General features: G+C 38.6%; 1 protein-coding gene across 1 annotated transcript in view; it reads left to right on the top strand.

Annotated features, from left to right (window-relative positions):
- alkbh3 (alkB homolog 3, alpha-ketoglutarate dependent dioxygenase) overlaps positions 1 to 15,103 on the top strand; it is a 73,732-nt gene that overhangs the window by 3,565 nt on the left and 55,064 nt on the right. Inside the window, 3 exon segments of the mRNA XM_043705474.2 lie at positions 1,577 to 1,693; positions 9,116 to 9,213; positions 14,769 to 14,803. Of these exon segments, the coding sequence (XP_043561409.2) occupies positions 1,615 to 1,693; positions 9,116 to 9,213; positions 14,769 to 14,803 (212 nt within the window). The 5' untranslated portion in view covers positions 1,577 to 1,614.

The following is a 15,103-nucleotide window of genomic DNA, read 5'->3' as shown; positions in this document are numbered from 1 at the left end:
AAGGAAACTTTTGCCAATCTATAGAATCAATAGACAATAGGTGCAGGAGTAGGCCATTCTGCCCTTCGAGCCTGCACCACCATTCAATATGATCATTGCTGATCATCCTTAATCAGTATCCTGTTCCTATCTTATCTCCATAATCCTTGATTCCACTATCCTTGAGAGCTCTATCAACTCTTTCTTAAATGAATCCAGAGACTGGGCCTCCACTGCCCTCTGGGGCAGAGCATTCCACACAGCCACCACTCACTGGGTGAAGAAGTTTCTCCTCATCTCTATCCTAAATGGTCTACCCTGAATCAGACTCTTGTGTTTGGCATTCATCTGTTCTTTGGGGCGGCATGGTGGCTCAGTGGTTAGCACTGCTGCCTCACAGCGCCAGGGACCCGGGTTCAATTTCTGCCTCGGGCAACTGTCTGTGGAGTTTGCACATTCTCCCTGTGTCTGTGTGGGTTTCCTCCAGGTGCTCCAGTTTCCTCCCACAGGCCAAAGATATGCAGGTCAGGTGAATTGGCCACGCTAAATTGCCCATAGTGTTAGGTGCATTCGTCAGGGGTAAATGTAGGGGAATGGGTGGGTGGGGGGTTACTCTTCAGAGGGTCAGTGTGGAGTTGTTGGGTCAAATGGCCTGTTTCCATACTGTAGGGAATCTAAACATTTATAAGCAAAGGTTCAACATTTGAAAGTCTTTCACTTTTTGGATTTTCTTGCAAGCAAAATGGAATCATTTAATCCCCTATCCATTTTGTAATTCAGACCCATTTCTGCCATACCTCTGTTAAATTTTATGCTTGATAGAAGTCACGTCCTAATTAGCTTCCACAGTGAGATGCAATATCAATGATGAACGTGTGGAAAAATGGATAGTGGATTGCAGACTGGTCACTGCATATTATTTTCAGTGCGTGCCATAAACTGTTCCTTCGTCACCAACTGTATCTCTCAATCTAGCTACTCTTTGATGCTGTTTGTGACTTGGTCTCCTATTTGGCCTTGATGAGTATCCAACAACAACATCCTCTATGTAGCCAGGACCACCTATTTTCACCCTCATACCATCGTCTAGTTCCATCCCTGGCTCATCCCTGATTTCAATTATAGTTGTAAACCTTGTCTAGATCTTCATTCCTCCAGGCTTTAACATTTCCAGTGCTAGATTGTCCACCTTCAAGCTCCATAAATTTGAAATTATTCCAAAACTGTTGCCCATATCCTGGGTTGTACAAAGTCCCATTCACTAATTACCCCGTGCTCACTGATGGGCATTACCACTGATTTGACACAACTTCATTTCTACAATTTTCCTTCAAGTATTCTTCTCTGATGGTGACTCTCTACATTCCTGTAACTACCTGTAGTCCTGCAATCCTTTTCACTTCTCCTTTTCTGGCCTCTTGTTCAGTCCTGATTTTAGACACTCCAGCAGTGGTAGATTGGAACCTCTCCTAAATTCTTTTGTGGTTTGATATCAAATTGTCTTTGAAATGCAGTGGGATATTTCACTAGAGTGATGCAGCTATGTAATTGTAGGTTGTTGGCCTGAAGCCTGAACTCAAGTTCTTTTTCTTTTCAGTGTGTTATGGCAGTGAAGAAGTGAGATTTACAAGCATCATGGCAGACAAAAGACAGCGGGCAAGGGTGCAAGGTGCATGGGCAAACCACAGTAAGACCACAGTAAGATCACTTCAAGGTACAGAACTTTAAAACTAATCATCATCTATTTTAGAGATGATGGGTTTATTTCTGATGCAAAATTACCACGGTCATGGGGAAATCTAAAAATGTGTTTACATCTTTAGAATAAAAGACCTATGGTTTACCAACATAAACTGGAGAGTGCAATTTTTGCCTAGTGTTTTGCTTGTTTCAATGACAAAAAAAAATTTGCCCAGAGGGTAGTGAGCCTGTGGAATTCTCTGCCACAGAAAGCAATTGAGGCAATAACATTGAATGTTTTCAAGAAAGAGTTAAATATGGTTCTTTGGCCTAAAGTGATCAAGAGACATGGGGAGAAAGTGGGAGCAGGTGCTGACTTGGGATCATATTGAAGGTGGAGCAGGCTCAAAGGTCCAAATGGCCTATTCTTGCTCCTGTTTTCTGTTTTCTATGTTTATGAAACCACTGTTCTTATCTGCTCATATACTCCATGAGATGGTGTTTCATCAGTTCATTTTAATGCTTTAAAATGACAGATATGGAACAATAATAATAATATACATTTTGAGCTGCTGCTTTGGAAACTTAGGTTCACAGTGCTTGAGGATTGTGATACAGCTGTTTACTGTGGGTTATGCAGCCTGGCAGTACAGTGTTAGTGTAACAAATTCTGAATTAGGACATCCAAAATTGCATCTCAGCGTCAAATAGCATTGGAATTGTGCTTTATCAATTGAGTTTACTAGTCTTGTTTGGATCACCAGAGGAACAGGAGTCCACTTCCTTTCCACTTCTCTCCATAATTCTCTCTTTGCTTGAGGGCAGAACTTGTCCAGAATGATTTGAGGCATTGATGTGTGACAATATGCACAGGATGGAACATACAGCCTTCCTGATCAAAGATAACAGATAAGAACTGAGGGGGCGAAAGAATGACTGAAGCAAATTTGCGACTAAAATTCCCAATTTATGACAAGTGATGGGACATTTCCCTTGTACAAGTTGCTCAGAAAAAGTACCGTATATACTCAAGTAATAGTTGAATTCTTTTGACTACTTTTTAAGGTTAAATTTATGGGGTCAACTATTACATGGATATTACTTTTGAGGGGCTGAAATTCATGCCTGTCAAAATTCATACCGTATCATTAGCACAGCCCAACTGATCTCTTTAAAAAACAATGAATTGTGGTAATTCTGAATACCCAGAGTGGAACACGACAGCCAGCGGACTGGGTGTGGAGCAGAACAACTGGCAGACTGGAAAGCTGGAATGGAACATGACGGCCTGCACACTGACTCATGAGTGTTGATCTGTTATCTGTGAAGAACTAGGGTCGACGTTTACACAATATATATGCATAATTTCAGATTATTTGGCCAAAATTAGGGTGTTGACTATTCCTCTAGTATGTACGGTATATAGAGTCATAGAGACGTACGGCACAGGAACAGACCCTTTGGTCCAACCCCGTCCATGCCGACAAGATATCCCAACCCAATCTAGTCCCACCTGCCAGCACCCGGCCCATATCCCTCCAAACCCTTCCTATTCATATACCCATCCAAATGCCTCTTAAATTTTCAATTGTACCAGCCTCCACCACTTCCCCTGGCAGCTCATTGCCATACACATACCACCCTCTACGTGAAAAAGTTTCCCCTTAGGTCTCTTTTATATGTTTTGATGGGTTTTATTACTCAAATAATTAATGATTTTACTAAAGTTTTGATATTAGTATCGTTTTACATGGTTTGTGCTGTCGCAACTATTTTTTTTGTTGCTTTTTGGACCATATAAATGCTATCAAGTGTCTTGTTTAGCGAAAATTGACATGAAAGCAGCATTCACAGGTCCAAATGACACATCAACAAATCTTCTGCAGAGTCAATAGAATTTCTCCAACATAAGGAAAATAGAACATTTTATCAAAAGAGTATACTTAGTTTCTCAATTTTCAAGCATGCTTGAAATTATTCAGCACAACAATTGTATGTCAAATCATCGTGTTTTGAAGATTTTGTTTCCCTCTTTCTTGAGCCTCCCACAAAAGTGTTCTTTTCCAGCTCTCTGATAGAAGGTAGTCTGGAATAAATCACTTTTAATTTTTCCATAGAGAGATAATTGACCATAGTTTTGTATTCTTTCTCCCATTTAAGTTTGGTATTGGAAATGTGAACATTTATCCTGTAGTTTCAAGGTTTTTTTTTTCATTCGTTGACAGGATGTGAGTGTTGCTGGAGAAAGCGAGCATTTATTGCCAATTCCAAATTGCCCTTAAAAAGGTGTAGGTGAGCCACCTTCTTGAACTACTGCAGTTCATGTGGTGAAAGTGCACCCAGAGTGCTGTTAGAGAGGGAGTTCCAGTATTTTGACTCAGTGACAATGAAAGTTCAGTGATACGCTTCCAAGTTAAGATAGTGTGTGGCTTGGAAATGAACTTACAGGTCGTGGTGTTCCTGTGTATCTGCTGCCCTTGTGGACATATTGGGTAATTTTCAACATTTCTGGGTAGATGCCTGTGCTGTAGCTATTACTGGAACAGCTTGGCTAAGGGGATGGCTAGTTGTGAAGTACAGTCTGTGGTACTATTGTCAAAATGTTGTCAGGATTCCAGATTTTACACCTAGATCAAGTATCCAGTGCCTTCTGCCTTTTAACATGGTATGAATTGAATTGGCTGAAGCGTGGCTCCTTTAATGCTGGGGTTGGATTGTTTACTTGGCGCCTCTGGCTGAAGACAGGACTTTGTCTCAAGGAATGTGCAGTGGTCACTGCTACTAATGCTGTTATACTTCAAGACTTTTACACTATGACAGTCCCAGTCAGTATTTGGAAAATTAAAACCCCTACTATAACAACCCTATTATTTTAAAATATTTCCACCTCAATTTCTCTCTGGCCATTGGGGGACCTGTAGTACAATCCCATCAAGGTGATCATCCCTTTCTTATTTCTAACTTTTACCCATATAATTTCACCAGATGATCCCTCAGAAATATTCTTTTTAATTATAGTAGTAATGTTTTCCTTATTCAAAAACGCCACTCCTCTCCTATTTAGCAGCCTTTTCTATCCTTCCTATAGCAACTACAATGTGGTGATGGTGACATAATGGTAACCTTCCTGAGTGAGTAACCTAGAGACCCAGGCTAATGGATCACAGGCCAATAGGGAAATGTGAAATTCAGTTAATAAATCTTGAAAGGCATGTTGGTGATGATGATGATACCATTATCTATTCTGGTCTGGTTCACTGATATATTTTAGAAAGGAGAATCTGCCATCCTCACCTTCCACCTTGAATCCAACACCACAGCAATGTGGTTGATTCTTAACTGTTTTCTGAAATGGTCCACCAAAACACGAACCACCTAACCATCACAAGATCTGTGAAAAGGAATGATAGCAGATGGATCATCAATCATCTACCTAGGCATTGGAAAAAGCAATGGCACACTCAATTCTGTTGACATGGGGCAGTACAGTGGCTCCGTGGTTAGCACTGCTCCCTCACAGAGACAGGAACCTAGGTTTGACTCCACCCTCGGGCAACTGTCTGTGTGGAGTTTGCACATTCTCCTCCTATCTGCCTGGGTTTTCACCGGCTGCTCTGGTTTTCTCCCAAAGTCCACAGTTAAGTGGATTGGCCATGCTGAAATAATCAATAGTGTTTTGTGATGTCTATGCTAGGTGGATTAGCTAGGGTAAATGTGGGGTGACTGCATATGGCAGAGAACTGGGTCTGGGTGGAGTGCTCCTTGGAAGGTTGGAATGGCCTCTTTCTGCACTGTAAGGATTCTATGACACTGCAAAGACCTCCCTCAATAACTGGGGGCTTGTGCCAAAATTGGGAGTGCGGTCTCACAAAAGCTTGACATAACCATACTTGTGGAGGCATACATTACAATGTCCTAGAACCATGAGCACCATCCATAGGTATTTCCAGTCCCACTGTTAGGACAGGTCCACCAGAGGTGGCAGCATACTGGTTTACAGTTAATAGGGAGTTGTCCTGGGAGCCCTCAACATTGGCTGAGAAGTCCATAAAGTCTAATGGTATCAGGTCAAACATGGGCAAGGAAACCTCCTGCTAAATAGCAGACAGCTAATGCATCAATTCTCCTCACCACTTGGTGAAAACACTGAAGATGACCAGACTGCAGAATATACTCTGGGTGAAGGACTTTAGTAACCATCATCATGAGCAGTTGGAAGACCAAGCTGGCAAGACCTAAGGGACATTGCTTTTGGACAGGGTCTGCAGTTGGTAGTGAAGAAACCAACAAGAGGGAAAAATGTTTTAGACCGCATCCTCACTAATCTGAGTTTGTTAAATGTGTTTAAGAAAATTTTCTTTATCAATATGTAAAGCTGCAACGTTAAAAAGACATTTGGATAAGTACATGAATAGGAAAGATTTGAAGGGATATGGACCAAATGCAGACAAGTGGGACTAGTTTAGTTTGGGAAGATGGTCGGTGTGGACTATTTGGACTGAAAAATCTGTTTCCATGCTGTATGATTCTATGATGCTTCCATCTCAGACCATAAGATGTTACAGCAGAAGGTGCCATTCAATGAGATCATGGCTAATCTGATAATCCTCAACTCCACTTTAACATAACCCTTAAATCCCTTCTTAAAAATCTGTCTGTCTCAACCTTGTGTGTCCTTTCTGACACCTCTACTGCTCTGTGTGGTAAGGAATTCCACAGGTTGACTATACTGTGAAAGAAGAAATTCCTCCTTATCTCTGTCTTAAATGGGTGACTCCTTACTTTGAGATTATGGCCTCTAGTCCTAGACTCTTTCATGAAGAAAAACCTTTCAGCATCTATTCTGTCAAGCTTTCTAATAATGTTGTGCATTCTGATAATATCGCTTCTCATTCTTCCAAACTCCAGTGAGTACAGGCCCAACCTTCTCAAGCTGTCTTCTCTGGAGTGCCTCTAATGACAGTATATCTTTCCTTGAGTATTGCACTGATCCCTTTGGCACTCCTTTAGTCACAAGTTGACAATCTGAAAATGACCCCTTTCTCACAACTGTCTGTCTTCTAATCGTTAACCAATCCTCAATACAATATATTTTCCCTAAGACATTTGGCTCTTATTATATAACTGAATATGTGGAACTTTTATCAGATATCCTCCAAAAATCCAAATATATTACATCCCCTGCTTCCCTTTTATTTCTCCTGCTTGTTACATCCTCAAAATTTCTAATACATATGTAAGGCATGATTTCCCTTTCAATAATCCATGTTGACTGTGCTTGACTATAATATGTATTGCTAAATGCTTTGCCATTAATCTTTTATAATAGACTCTAGCAACTTCCCAGAATCTAAATATTCTTGAAGATTACTATCAGTGCATCCACTGTCTCTGTAGCTAATTTATTTACTATCCTAGGATGCATCCCATCAGGTCCAGAGGACGTGTTGGTCTTTAGCCAGATTAGTTTCCCTAATACCTTTTCCACCAGTGGTGGTTTTATTTCTTTACTCCATTTTGCCTTTGATCTTTTAGTACTTTTGGAATGCACTTGTGTTTTCTACTATAAGGTCTGAGGCAAAGTATTTATTCAACTCCTCTGCTATTTCCTGGTTCCCCATTATTATTTACCCAGCCTCATTTTCTAATGTTTACTTTGGCCTTTTTTTTTTCATCCATTTCAAGAAGCTCTTGCTGTCCATCTTGATCTTATTTTATTTTCTCCCTCTTGTTTTGGCCCTCTTTCATGGATTTAGAAAAAATTCCCAAATCTTCTGGCTTACCATTAATTTGTGCCATATTTTTAAAAAAAAAATTAATTTGATGCTATAATTAACTTCCCTGATTAATCATGGTTGGCTTATTACCTACCTAGAATCCTTCTTTCTCACAGAGATGGAACTTTGCTATGAGTCATCAAGTATTTTCTTAAATGTCTGCCATTGTTCCTCAACTGCCTTGGCTGCTAAACTCCTTCCCAATAACCTCCAGCCAGCTCTGCCCTCATCCTTTGAAATTACCTTTAATTATTTTTAGGGCAGTTGTTTCTGACCCAAGTTTCTCCTGCTCAAATTGAATGCAAATTCTACCATGTTGTGGTCATTGTTTGCTAGGGGGTACTTTAACCTGAGATAATTTATTGAAACCTGCCTCATTGCACACGACCAGATCTAAATTAGCCTGATCCACAGTATAATGTTTTTAGGAATGTTGTTCCATCTTACCCAATCACTCAACCATTTGCTAGCAATATTTTATCAGTTCGGACAATGTCTAAGGCTGAATTTCTGACCCATCACTTCAGATGGTGATGAACATGCTGTATATTTTCAACATTATGTTTCACGTATCCTACTTCCAGTATTTGAAATTTCACCTATTTTGTGATTTTGTTTTGTGTCAATGTTAAGTATTTGAAAAACTAAAAGTTGCAATACAAATTCTGCTATAGCTTGTGAATATGTGCTTATATTATTTAACAGAATCATAAAAGGTCAACTACTTATGAGATAGATCATCAGCTTACACAGCATGATGTGATGTTTCTTCTGTTAGTGTGGGACTTTCATAAAATGTATGTTTTGATTTTAAAAGGCACTTTATAATTGCGAACTGTCATTTATTCAAGGCTCGTTTAAGAAAGAGAAAACGATGCATTAATTACTTGTTTCTTTCTAGAACCCATAATAATCCCTGTACCATTTTGGTGGTCGCTGTGATTAAAGCCATAAATGTTCCTCATATTTGCTCAGTTGCATGGTTACAATACATGTCCAGATGAGGGCACCAAGTGCTTAGCAACACCAATGACAGACTTGGCAAATCAAATTTTTGGAACAATTGTTGCTGCTCATTGTTTGTGTCTACGAACCAAACACTATTGTGTCTGAAACAGTCATTTTTGCTTTGATTCATGAATTAGTGTCAGGAGTTGCGAGATCTGACATCCTATCCAAAGAAGCACACATTTCTTTTGTCGCTTTTTGAGAGAATTCTTTTTTTAAAAAAAAAAATTGTTTTCTTTCCTCAGTGGATTTGGTGGTGTGGATGGTTTGTGGGTAAGAGGTCATTTGAGGAAGATGTCACAAAATTATTTTGACTGACTATGTTCTGCTACAGAAGAAGTAGTTGAATATGCCTATTGAGATAAGAACAAGTTATTGATATCAAAATAGTTGGCTTGATGCCTTTTTTGAAGAAAAATATTCTTGTTAGAATCTTTAATATGAGACTGGGTGAAAATAGATCAATTTCCTAAATGGAAATGTAATCTTGTTGGAACATACATCTTCTTGGGTGAGTGTGTGTAAACATTTGATATTTGATATGTTGCATTGATGTGACTCCCTTGTATCTTTAGTGTACTTAGAGTAGACAGTGCTGATTTAGAATGTAAAGGAGCATTTTGTGTTTGTAATATTTGCATTTTGAAATGTAGTGTGACATTTACTTCTAGTTCACAGGAATTCTTCAGCAAATGTTGCTGGAACACACTGGCTACCAAATGAACAAGCTGCAGCTGATGGAAGATTTGTCTTTCAAAATCCAACAGAGGTAATATAACAAATGAAATATGTTTTTAAGTGCATGATCCTATCTTGTTCAGTACATTCTGTCCAATGTTTCAGGCATTATATGACAAAGTCTACTGACGTACAGTACATACCACAAATAACCAAAGTTGAAGGGAATCAAATGTGCCTTTCATGAATAGAGATCAACCTTTTATTTTGCTTAATGCAGAACAGCAATAGACTTATCAGACAGATCCCTGCATTCATTCCACAGCTAAGCCATGTAAGAATGAAAACAGGGGAAGTACTTACTTTTGTACTTTAGTTCTAAAGACCTGAAATGTTAATATTGCTTTCTCGCCACAGATGCTGCCAGAACTGCTGAGTTTTTCCAGCCATTTCTGTTTGTGTTTCTAATAAAAACTGCATCCGTAGTTCTTTGATTTTTTTTTGAAGTATTTACTTCCTGATGTAGACAGGTCTTTGCAAGTGTAGTCACACTTTTCTCATGCGGAAAGAAAATTCAGACATGTTTCGCTTTGGATATTGTTTGATGCAATAGGAACATTTTAGAAATGTATTTCATGCAATCACGTCTCAGTCCTGCAGCATATTAATATTTTAATTCTGAGGCAAGTCAATTCTATTAATTTAATAGCATATTCACCAATGACATTGATGTATGACAAAACTGTTTAATGGTATAATTTATTGATGTATATTAGCAATTTTTCTGTTTCCAACAAATAGCAACTGTAAATCCCACCCGAGTAACACTTCTGCCAATGTGTTTACAGGGTTTAAGGTACACCTCCTCAATAAGTGAATGCTTTGTGTGTAGGTTTGCTCATCACAGTATGCCTTAACAGTTCATTCACTCCTGAAAAGGAAGTATTCCAGACGGATACAGAATGTTTGATTCCAGCTGTGTTTCTTTTCAAGACACTAAAAATTGCTGGCTAGAATTGCCTGCAAGAAAACATAAATGTGACTTATTAGAACTATTGCAGAGGGTAGATTCTTGATTTTGAAATTCTTCTGTAGCATGGAATTTTTCCTGGAAACTGTTCTGATCTGTAGAAATTTTGTCTCTTGGATGTAAAAAAAAACACAACATCCACATGTTTTAAATTTTTACAATCTTTGCTGTGGCTTTTGATACTGAAACCAAAGGCAAAAGCTACAGTTATGCTTTTGATATTCAGTAAGCCAGTCTGAAGGCTTCTCTAAGTTGAAGAAAACAAAACCAACACAATTAACATAGATGAAACAAATAAAATAAATGGGTTGATTTGTTGTCGGTATAAAAGGACTGTAACAGTATGTTCTGGATAATTTTATTGACTTAAAATCAAGAAGTAATTATGGCCTGTATTCACAATAGGAATATTGAAAATAGTTAAGCAAAAATCTTCTTAGATTGCTATCTTCTTTTTTGTATTTTGCTTCTTAAATAGTGACTATACAGTGATGAACGACTAACATAAATATGTGAGTGGTGGGGATAATTAATGTTTAAGTACATTGTGTGATTGGGTGAGTTCGGGCATAAGTAACTTCAAGTGAGTAACAATGTTGTGTGGGTGTGTGACAGTGTGGGTGATCATGATGCATTGGAGAGGTAACTGTGTCAGTGGCAGACTGTGTGTGACTTATGATTCAGAATAGAGAGAATATAGTTGTCTGGAGGACTGAGAGACCAGGACACAGAGTTTTTTTCAGTTACTTATCCTGTGAATATGTTTGATTTTCTTTTTTATTCCTCATGTTTCTGTAAAAATACAGGATTTTGAAGAAAACCTTCCCTGCGCCAATTTAACCAGCAAAACTGATCATTTTCCTCCTCTTGCTTTGAGGGTGTACAAATAATGCTTTGCTGGTGCCAATGTTGAAATTGATTTCTTTTGCAACTCACCCTTCCTCCTTATTTAGGAAGCATTTGTATAGCAGAAGGAATTGTCATTGTAAATCTATATCTTGACAAATGTGACTTGCCTGCTGAGCCTGTCACTGTGTTGTAGTTCTCAGCGACCCTAGATTTAACATTTGTTTTTCAATTTTGCTTCTCAGTCCTCTTGTATTTTCCCCTAGTTTTTAGAAAATGCATGTGTGACTTGAGATGATATGGTGTCTAAGACCCTTCATTTCCGTGAGGAAGCACCTGGCTGCCACTTGGCTTCATTCCTGAGAACTGACCAGAACTGAGACTTTGATATGCACAATTAGTCAATTTAAAAGCACAATTGGAATTAGTCCTCTTCATAGAGAAATGATGCACAGAGTGGAAAGATTCTAAAATGGAAAAAAGGATCATTTAAAGCAAGAGTTGGATTTGAGTATATAAGTGCACATTATTCTTAATCTGAAATCATTTAATTGAAATTCTGACTTTTAAAACCTTATGCTACTAATTTCCTTTTACTTAGCTGTGTATTTAGGGGTTGTCAATTATCTTTTTTCAATGTTCTTACTGTACAAATTTAAGCTAAATTATTTGTAGATTACCTTTTGGAATTTAGACATTCTTCTAGTTATGAACTTTTTATGACCTTCACCATGAAAATATGGCCAGAAATTTAACCCAAAAATAACCCAGAGAAACAAATCTTCTTGGAAGAGTAATGATGTATTAAAGAAAAGATTTATCAAAATCTGTGAATCTAAAACTTGCTGATCAATTTAGGCCATTGTACTTCTCACACATAACTTGCTAAATTTATGCATTAAATTGCCCATTAAACTCACCACAAAAAGTTAGGGCTCATAATTAACATTGTAAGAACCTTTTTAGTAACACAATAATTGTTAAAACTATGTCAACTCTGGCCCAGAAAGTGAATAATTCAGGTGCATCTCGTGGTTGTGTATAATAAGTTTGTTGCAAAGGTTTTTAGATTTAAAATTTTAGATCATTTCTTACTTTGAATTTCTGCCCCTTTTCTTTCCTTTCTCTCAATCCATTTTTCTTTTTCTCCCTTTATTTCTGACTGTGTAATTGATAATTCTATTTCATTCTGCTTTGTCTTGCTTGCTGTTTCTTTCTCAGTTCTTAATCTCACTGGTTAAGGTTAAGTGTCTCAAAATTAACAACCTTGGAATTAAGGCAGTGTCAGATTTTGGATCCTGCTGGATTTTGGATTGGGGTTAAGAGGTGCTCAGCACAGGATTAGACCAGCACACCAGTGGTGTAGCAAACAGCTAGTTTGGACCTATATCATACCATTATAACACTAAACTAAATTGTCCAGGGAGATCTTTCTTCCCTATTTTACTCAATTAAAATTGGCTATCATATTCTAAATTGGCACCTTCTAAAAATGTCTGTATTTTTGGACAACTTGTGTGATGGTTATAAACAAGATTAGCTGGGTGGACTTCACGGAATATGAGTTCCCTGGATTGAGGCTGTTAATCTGTTAATCAGTGTCTGACATCCTGTTTACTCTGAGAGCTGGCTCTGAGGGAGCTGGATCAGTGTCAAGGACTCTCCACATTTAAATAAAGGATGACTTGGTGATGGGGTACCAGCCTCTGTGGAGTTATTTTAACTTGGTTTTTGGACAACTGGATTTGAGACACTGTATCTGTATACCATTAATCCATTGTTCACTAGGACTCACTGCATCATTGTCAGTCAATGATTCCAGAAAGTGTGCCACAAATGATATCTGAGCTCAAGAATCAGGAAAAGGTCTAATTAATGACATCCTACACCAGCGAGATTTACCTTTATATTGCGGCTTTATATAAAAATAGCTCAGTTTTTCCCAGAGAATAACTGACCCAAACAGGCCAACAAGGTTGCATCTTAGAATCGCAGAATCCCTGCAGTGCAAAAAGAAGCCATTCAGCCCATCAAGTCTGTACTCGCCCTCTGAAGAGCTCCTGCCCAGACCCCCTCCCCCTATCTCTATTCCCATAACTTTGCATGGGGTTTTTACCATGGCTAACTCATATAACTTGCACACTACAGGGCAATTTTTAGCATGATCAATCCATCTCACCTGCACATCTTTTAATTGTGGGAGGAAACTGAAGCACTCAGTGGAGACCCATGCAGACACAGGGAGTAACATGCAAATTCCACACAGAGAGCAACCCAAAACTGGGACTGAACTTGTGTCCCTGGCACTGAGACAGCAATGCTAACCACTGTGCCGGTATGCCATAGTACCTCATGTTGAGGTAGCTAATCCAAGCCAGGGCATTACAATTTGGCATCTGTGCCATGAATTCAGGGAGGGTAAAATTCCTACCCCCGACTGTTCTCTGTCAGCCATCTCGAGAATTGCTTTGTAGATGTTCATTAAGACAGACCTAGATTTGCTTATAACAGTACAATCTGTCAAGATCCATGTGACTCTTAACAAGATATTGGCTGGTGCCGATAGAACCCAATAAAACCAAGTTATAATTTGTATCTTTTTTTCAATATTTCTGGAGTTTCGATTATTGTATTTTCATTCCAGTTTCTCTTGCACCTGCAGTCAGGAGGCAGTGTCCATTGGTCATTTTTCATGACTCTCGCAATCTTAATCTGAGGTTGAGGCTACCTTATTGAATGTTTTTAAGGCAAAGATAGGTTGATTTTTGGAACAGTAAAGGAATTAAGGGTTATGATGAGTGGGCGGGTAGGTGGAGCTGAGTCCATGAAAAGATCAGCCATGATTGTATCGAATGGTAAAACAGGCTCGACAGGCCGGATGGCCTACTCCTGTTCTTACTTGTTACGTTCTTGTTACATTCTTATGTAACCAGTAAAAATAAATATTTGTCGCTATGAGAAGTGCTAGATGAGAATAGAGTGGATAATGGACCAAGGGAGTTGGCATCGAAGCATTGGTCAGCAAGAAGGATGTGGGAGCTGTGTTGTGACTGCATGGAATTAGGTGGCATGGATGAGGCATAGATAAGGTATGGAGAGGGAAGAATGTTTTATGTTTGAGTCTTTACACTAAAACTTAAGACACAGCACTTGAGTCTTTAATCAGGCCTTGGAAGCCATAGCCTGCTCTTCCCAAGCCACCAGTCTGACTTTCAATCCAGTCTGGAAACTGTATAGCAGAAATGGAAAGTGCTTGCTGGCATTTTAAAGTCCAGGTTTTTGAATTTCATCTGTCTCTGTGCACCTGACCTGGGAATGAAAATCATATTCTATGAATATTCAGGTCTGCAGGTAGCAAGAGCATAGATACTATTCTGCTGCAGAAGAGCTATGCAGGGGCAGAGTTGGGCAAAGTTACAGGAATGGGAAAAGATGATATTGATGACAGCATGGATATATGGCTGATAACTCATCTTCGGCTCAATTATGACATTGAGGTTGAGGACAAAATAGTTTTATCTCAGAAGGTCACAAGCCTAGTCTTTCAGCTCCTCCTCCCCACCCAACCGACTGATCATTGCTGTTATGATAATATTTGTGTAATAAGTTAATAAATGTATGTTAAAATGCTTGGAAATGATTTTTATATATTCTCCTTTAGACAAAGGGCTTTCCTGATGCTTAACATCAGATTAATGGTCTGAATTTTTTTTTAATCAATCAAATGTGCAGTGCCTTCAGTTCTTTTGTGTAACTTATTTCTTCTTTAGGTTCAGCGTAAAATTCCAGAAGAAAAGACCATTGAGTAAGTACATGAGATGGCATTCTGTATCAGTCCGTAAAAGTGAAAAGACAAAGTGCTGCACTATGATGTCTTTCATCCTGATGCAGAATGCTATCATGACTATGATTGTTTTGTTTATGCTGCAAAAGAAGTGAGTGAAAGTTGTTCTGAGAAGACCTAAAACAACATGTGACTTGCCTCATCAGCAACTTGCAACTCATTTTCCAAAAAACTAAATGCTCAATCTTTGTTGTAGCTAATTTATCTCTTGTAGGGAAAATACCAAGGAAATCACAGGTATAAACTTCTAGTTTGATAATA

Source organism: Chiloscyllium plagiosum, unplaced genomic scaffold (genome assembly GCF_037043375.1).
Source record: "Chiloscyllium plagiosum isolate Xiang-an unplaced genomic scaffold, Cpla_swu_hap1 HiC_scaffold_18, whole genome shotgun sequence".
Taxonomy (NCBI): Eukaryota; Metazoa; Chordata; class Chondrichthyes; order Orectolobiformes; family Hemiscylliidae; genus Chiloscyllium; species Chiloscyllium plagiosum.
The sequence above is the reverse complement of the archived record's forward strand: the minus strand, read 5'-3'. Positions and strand labels throughout refer to the sequence as shown.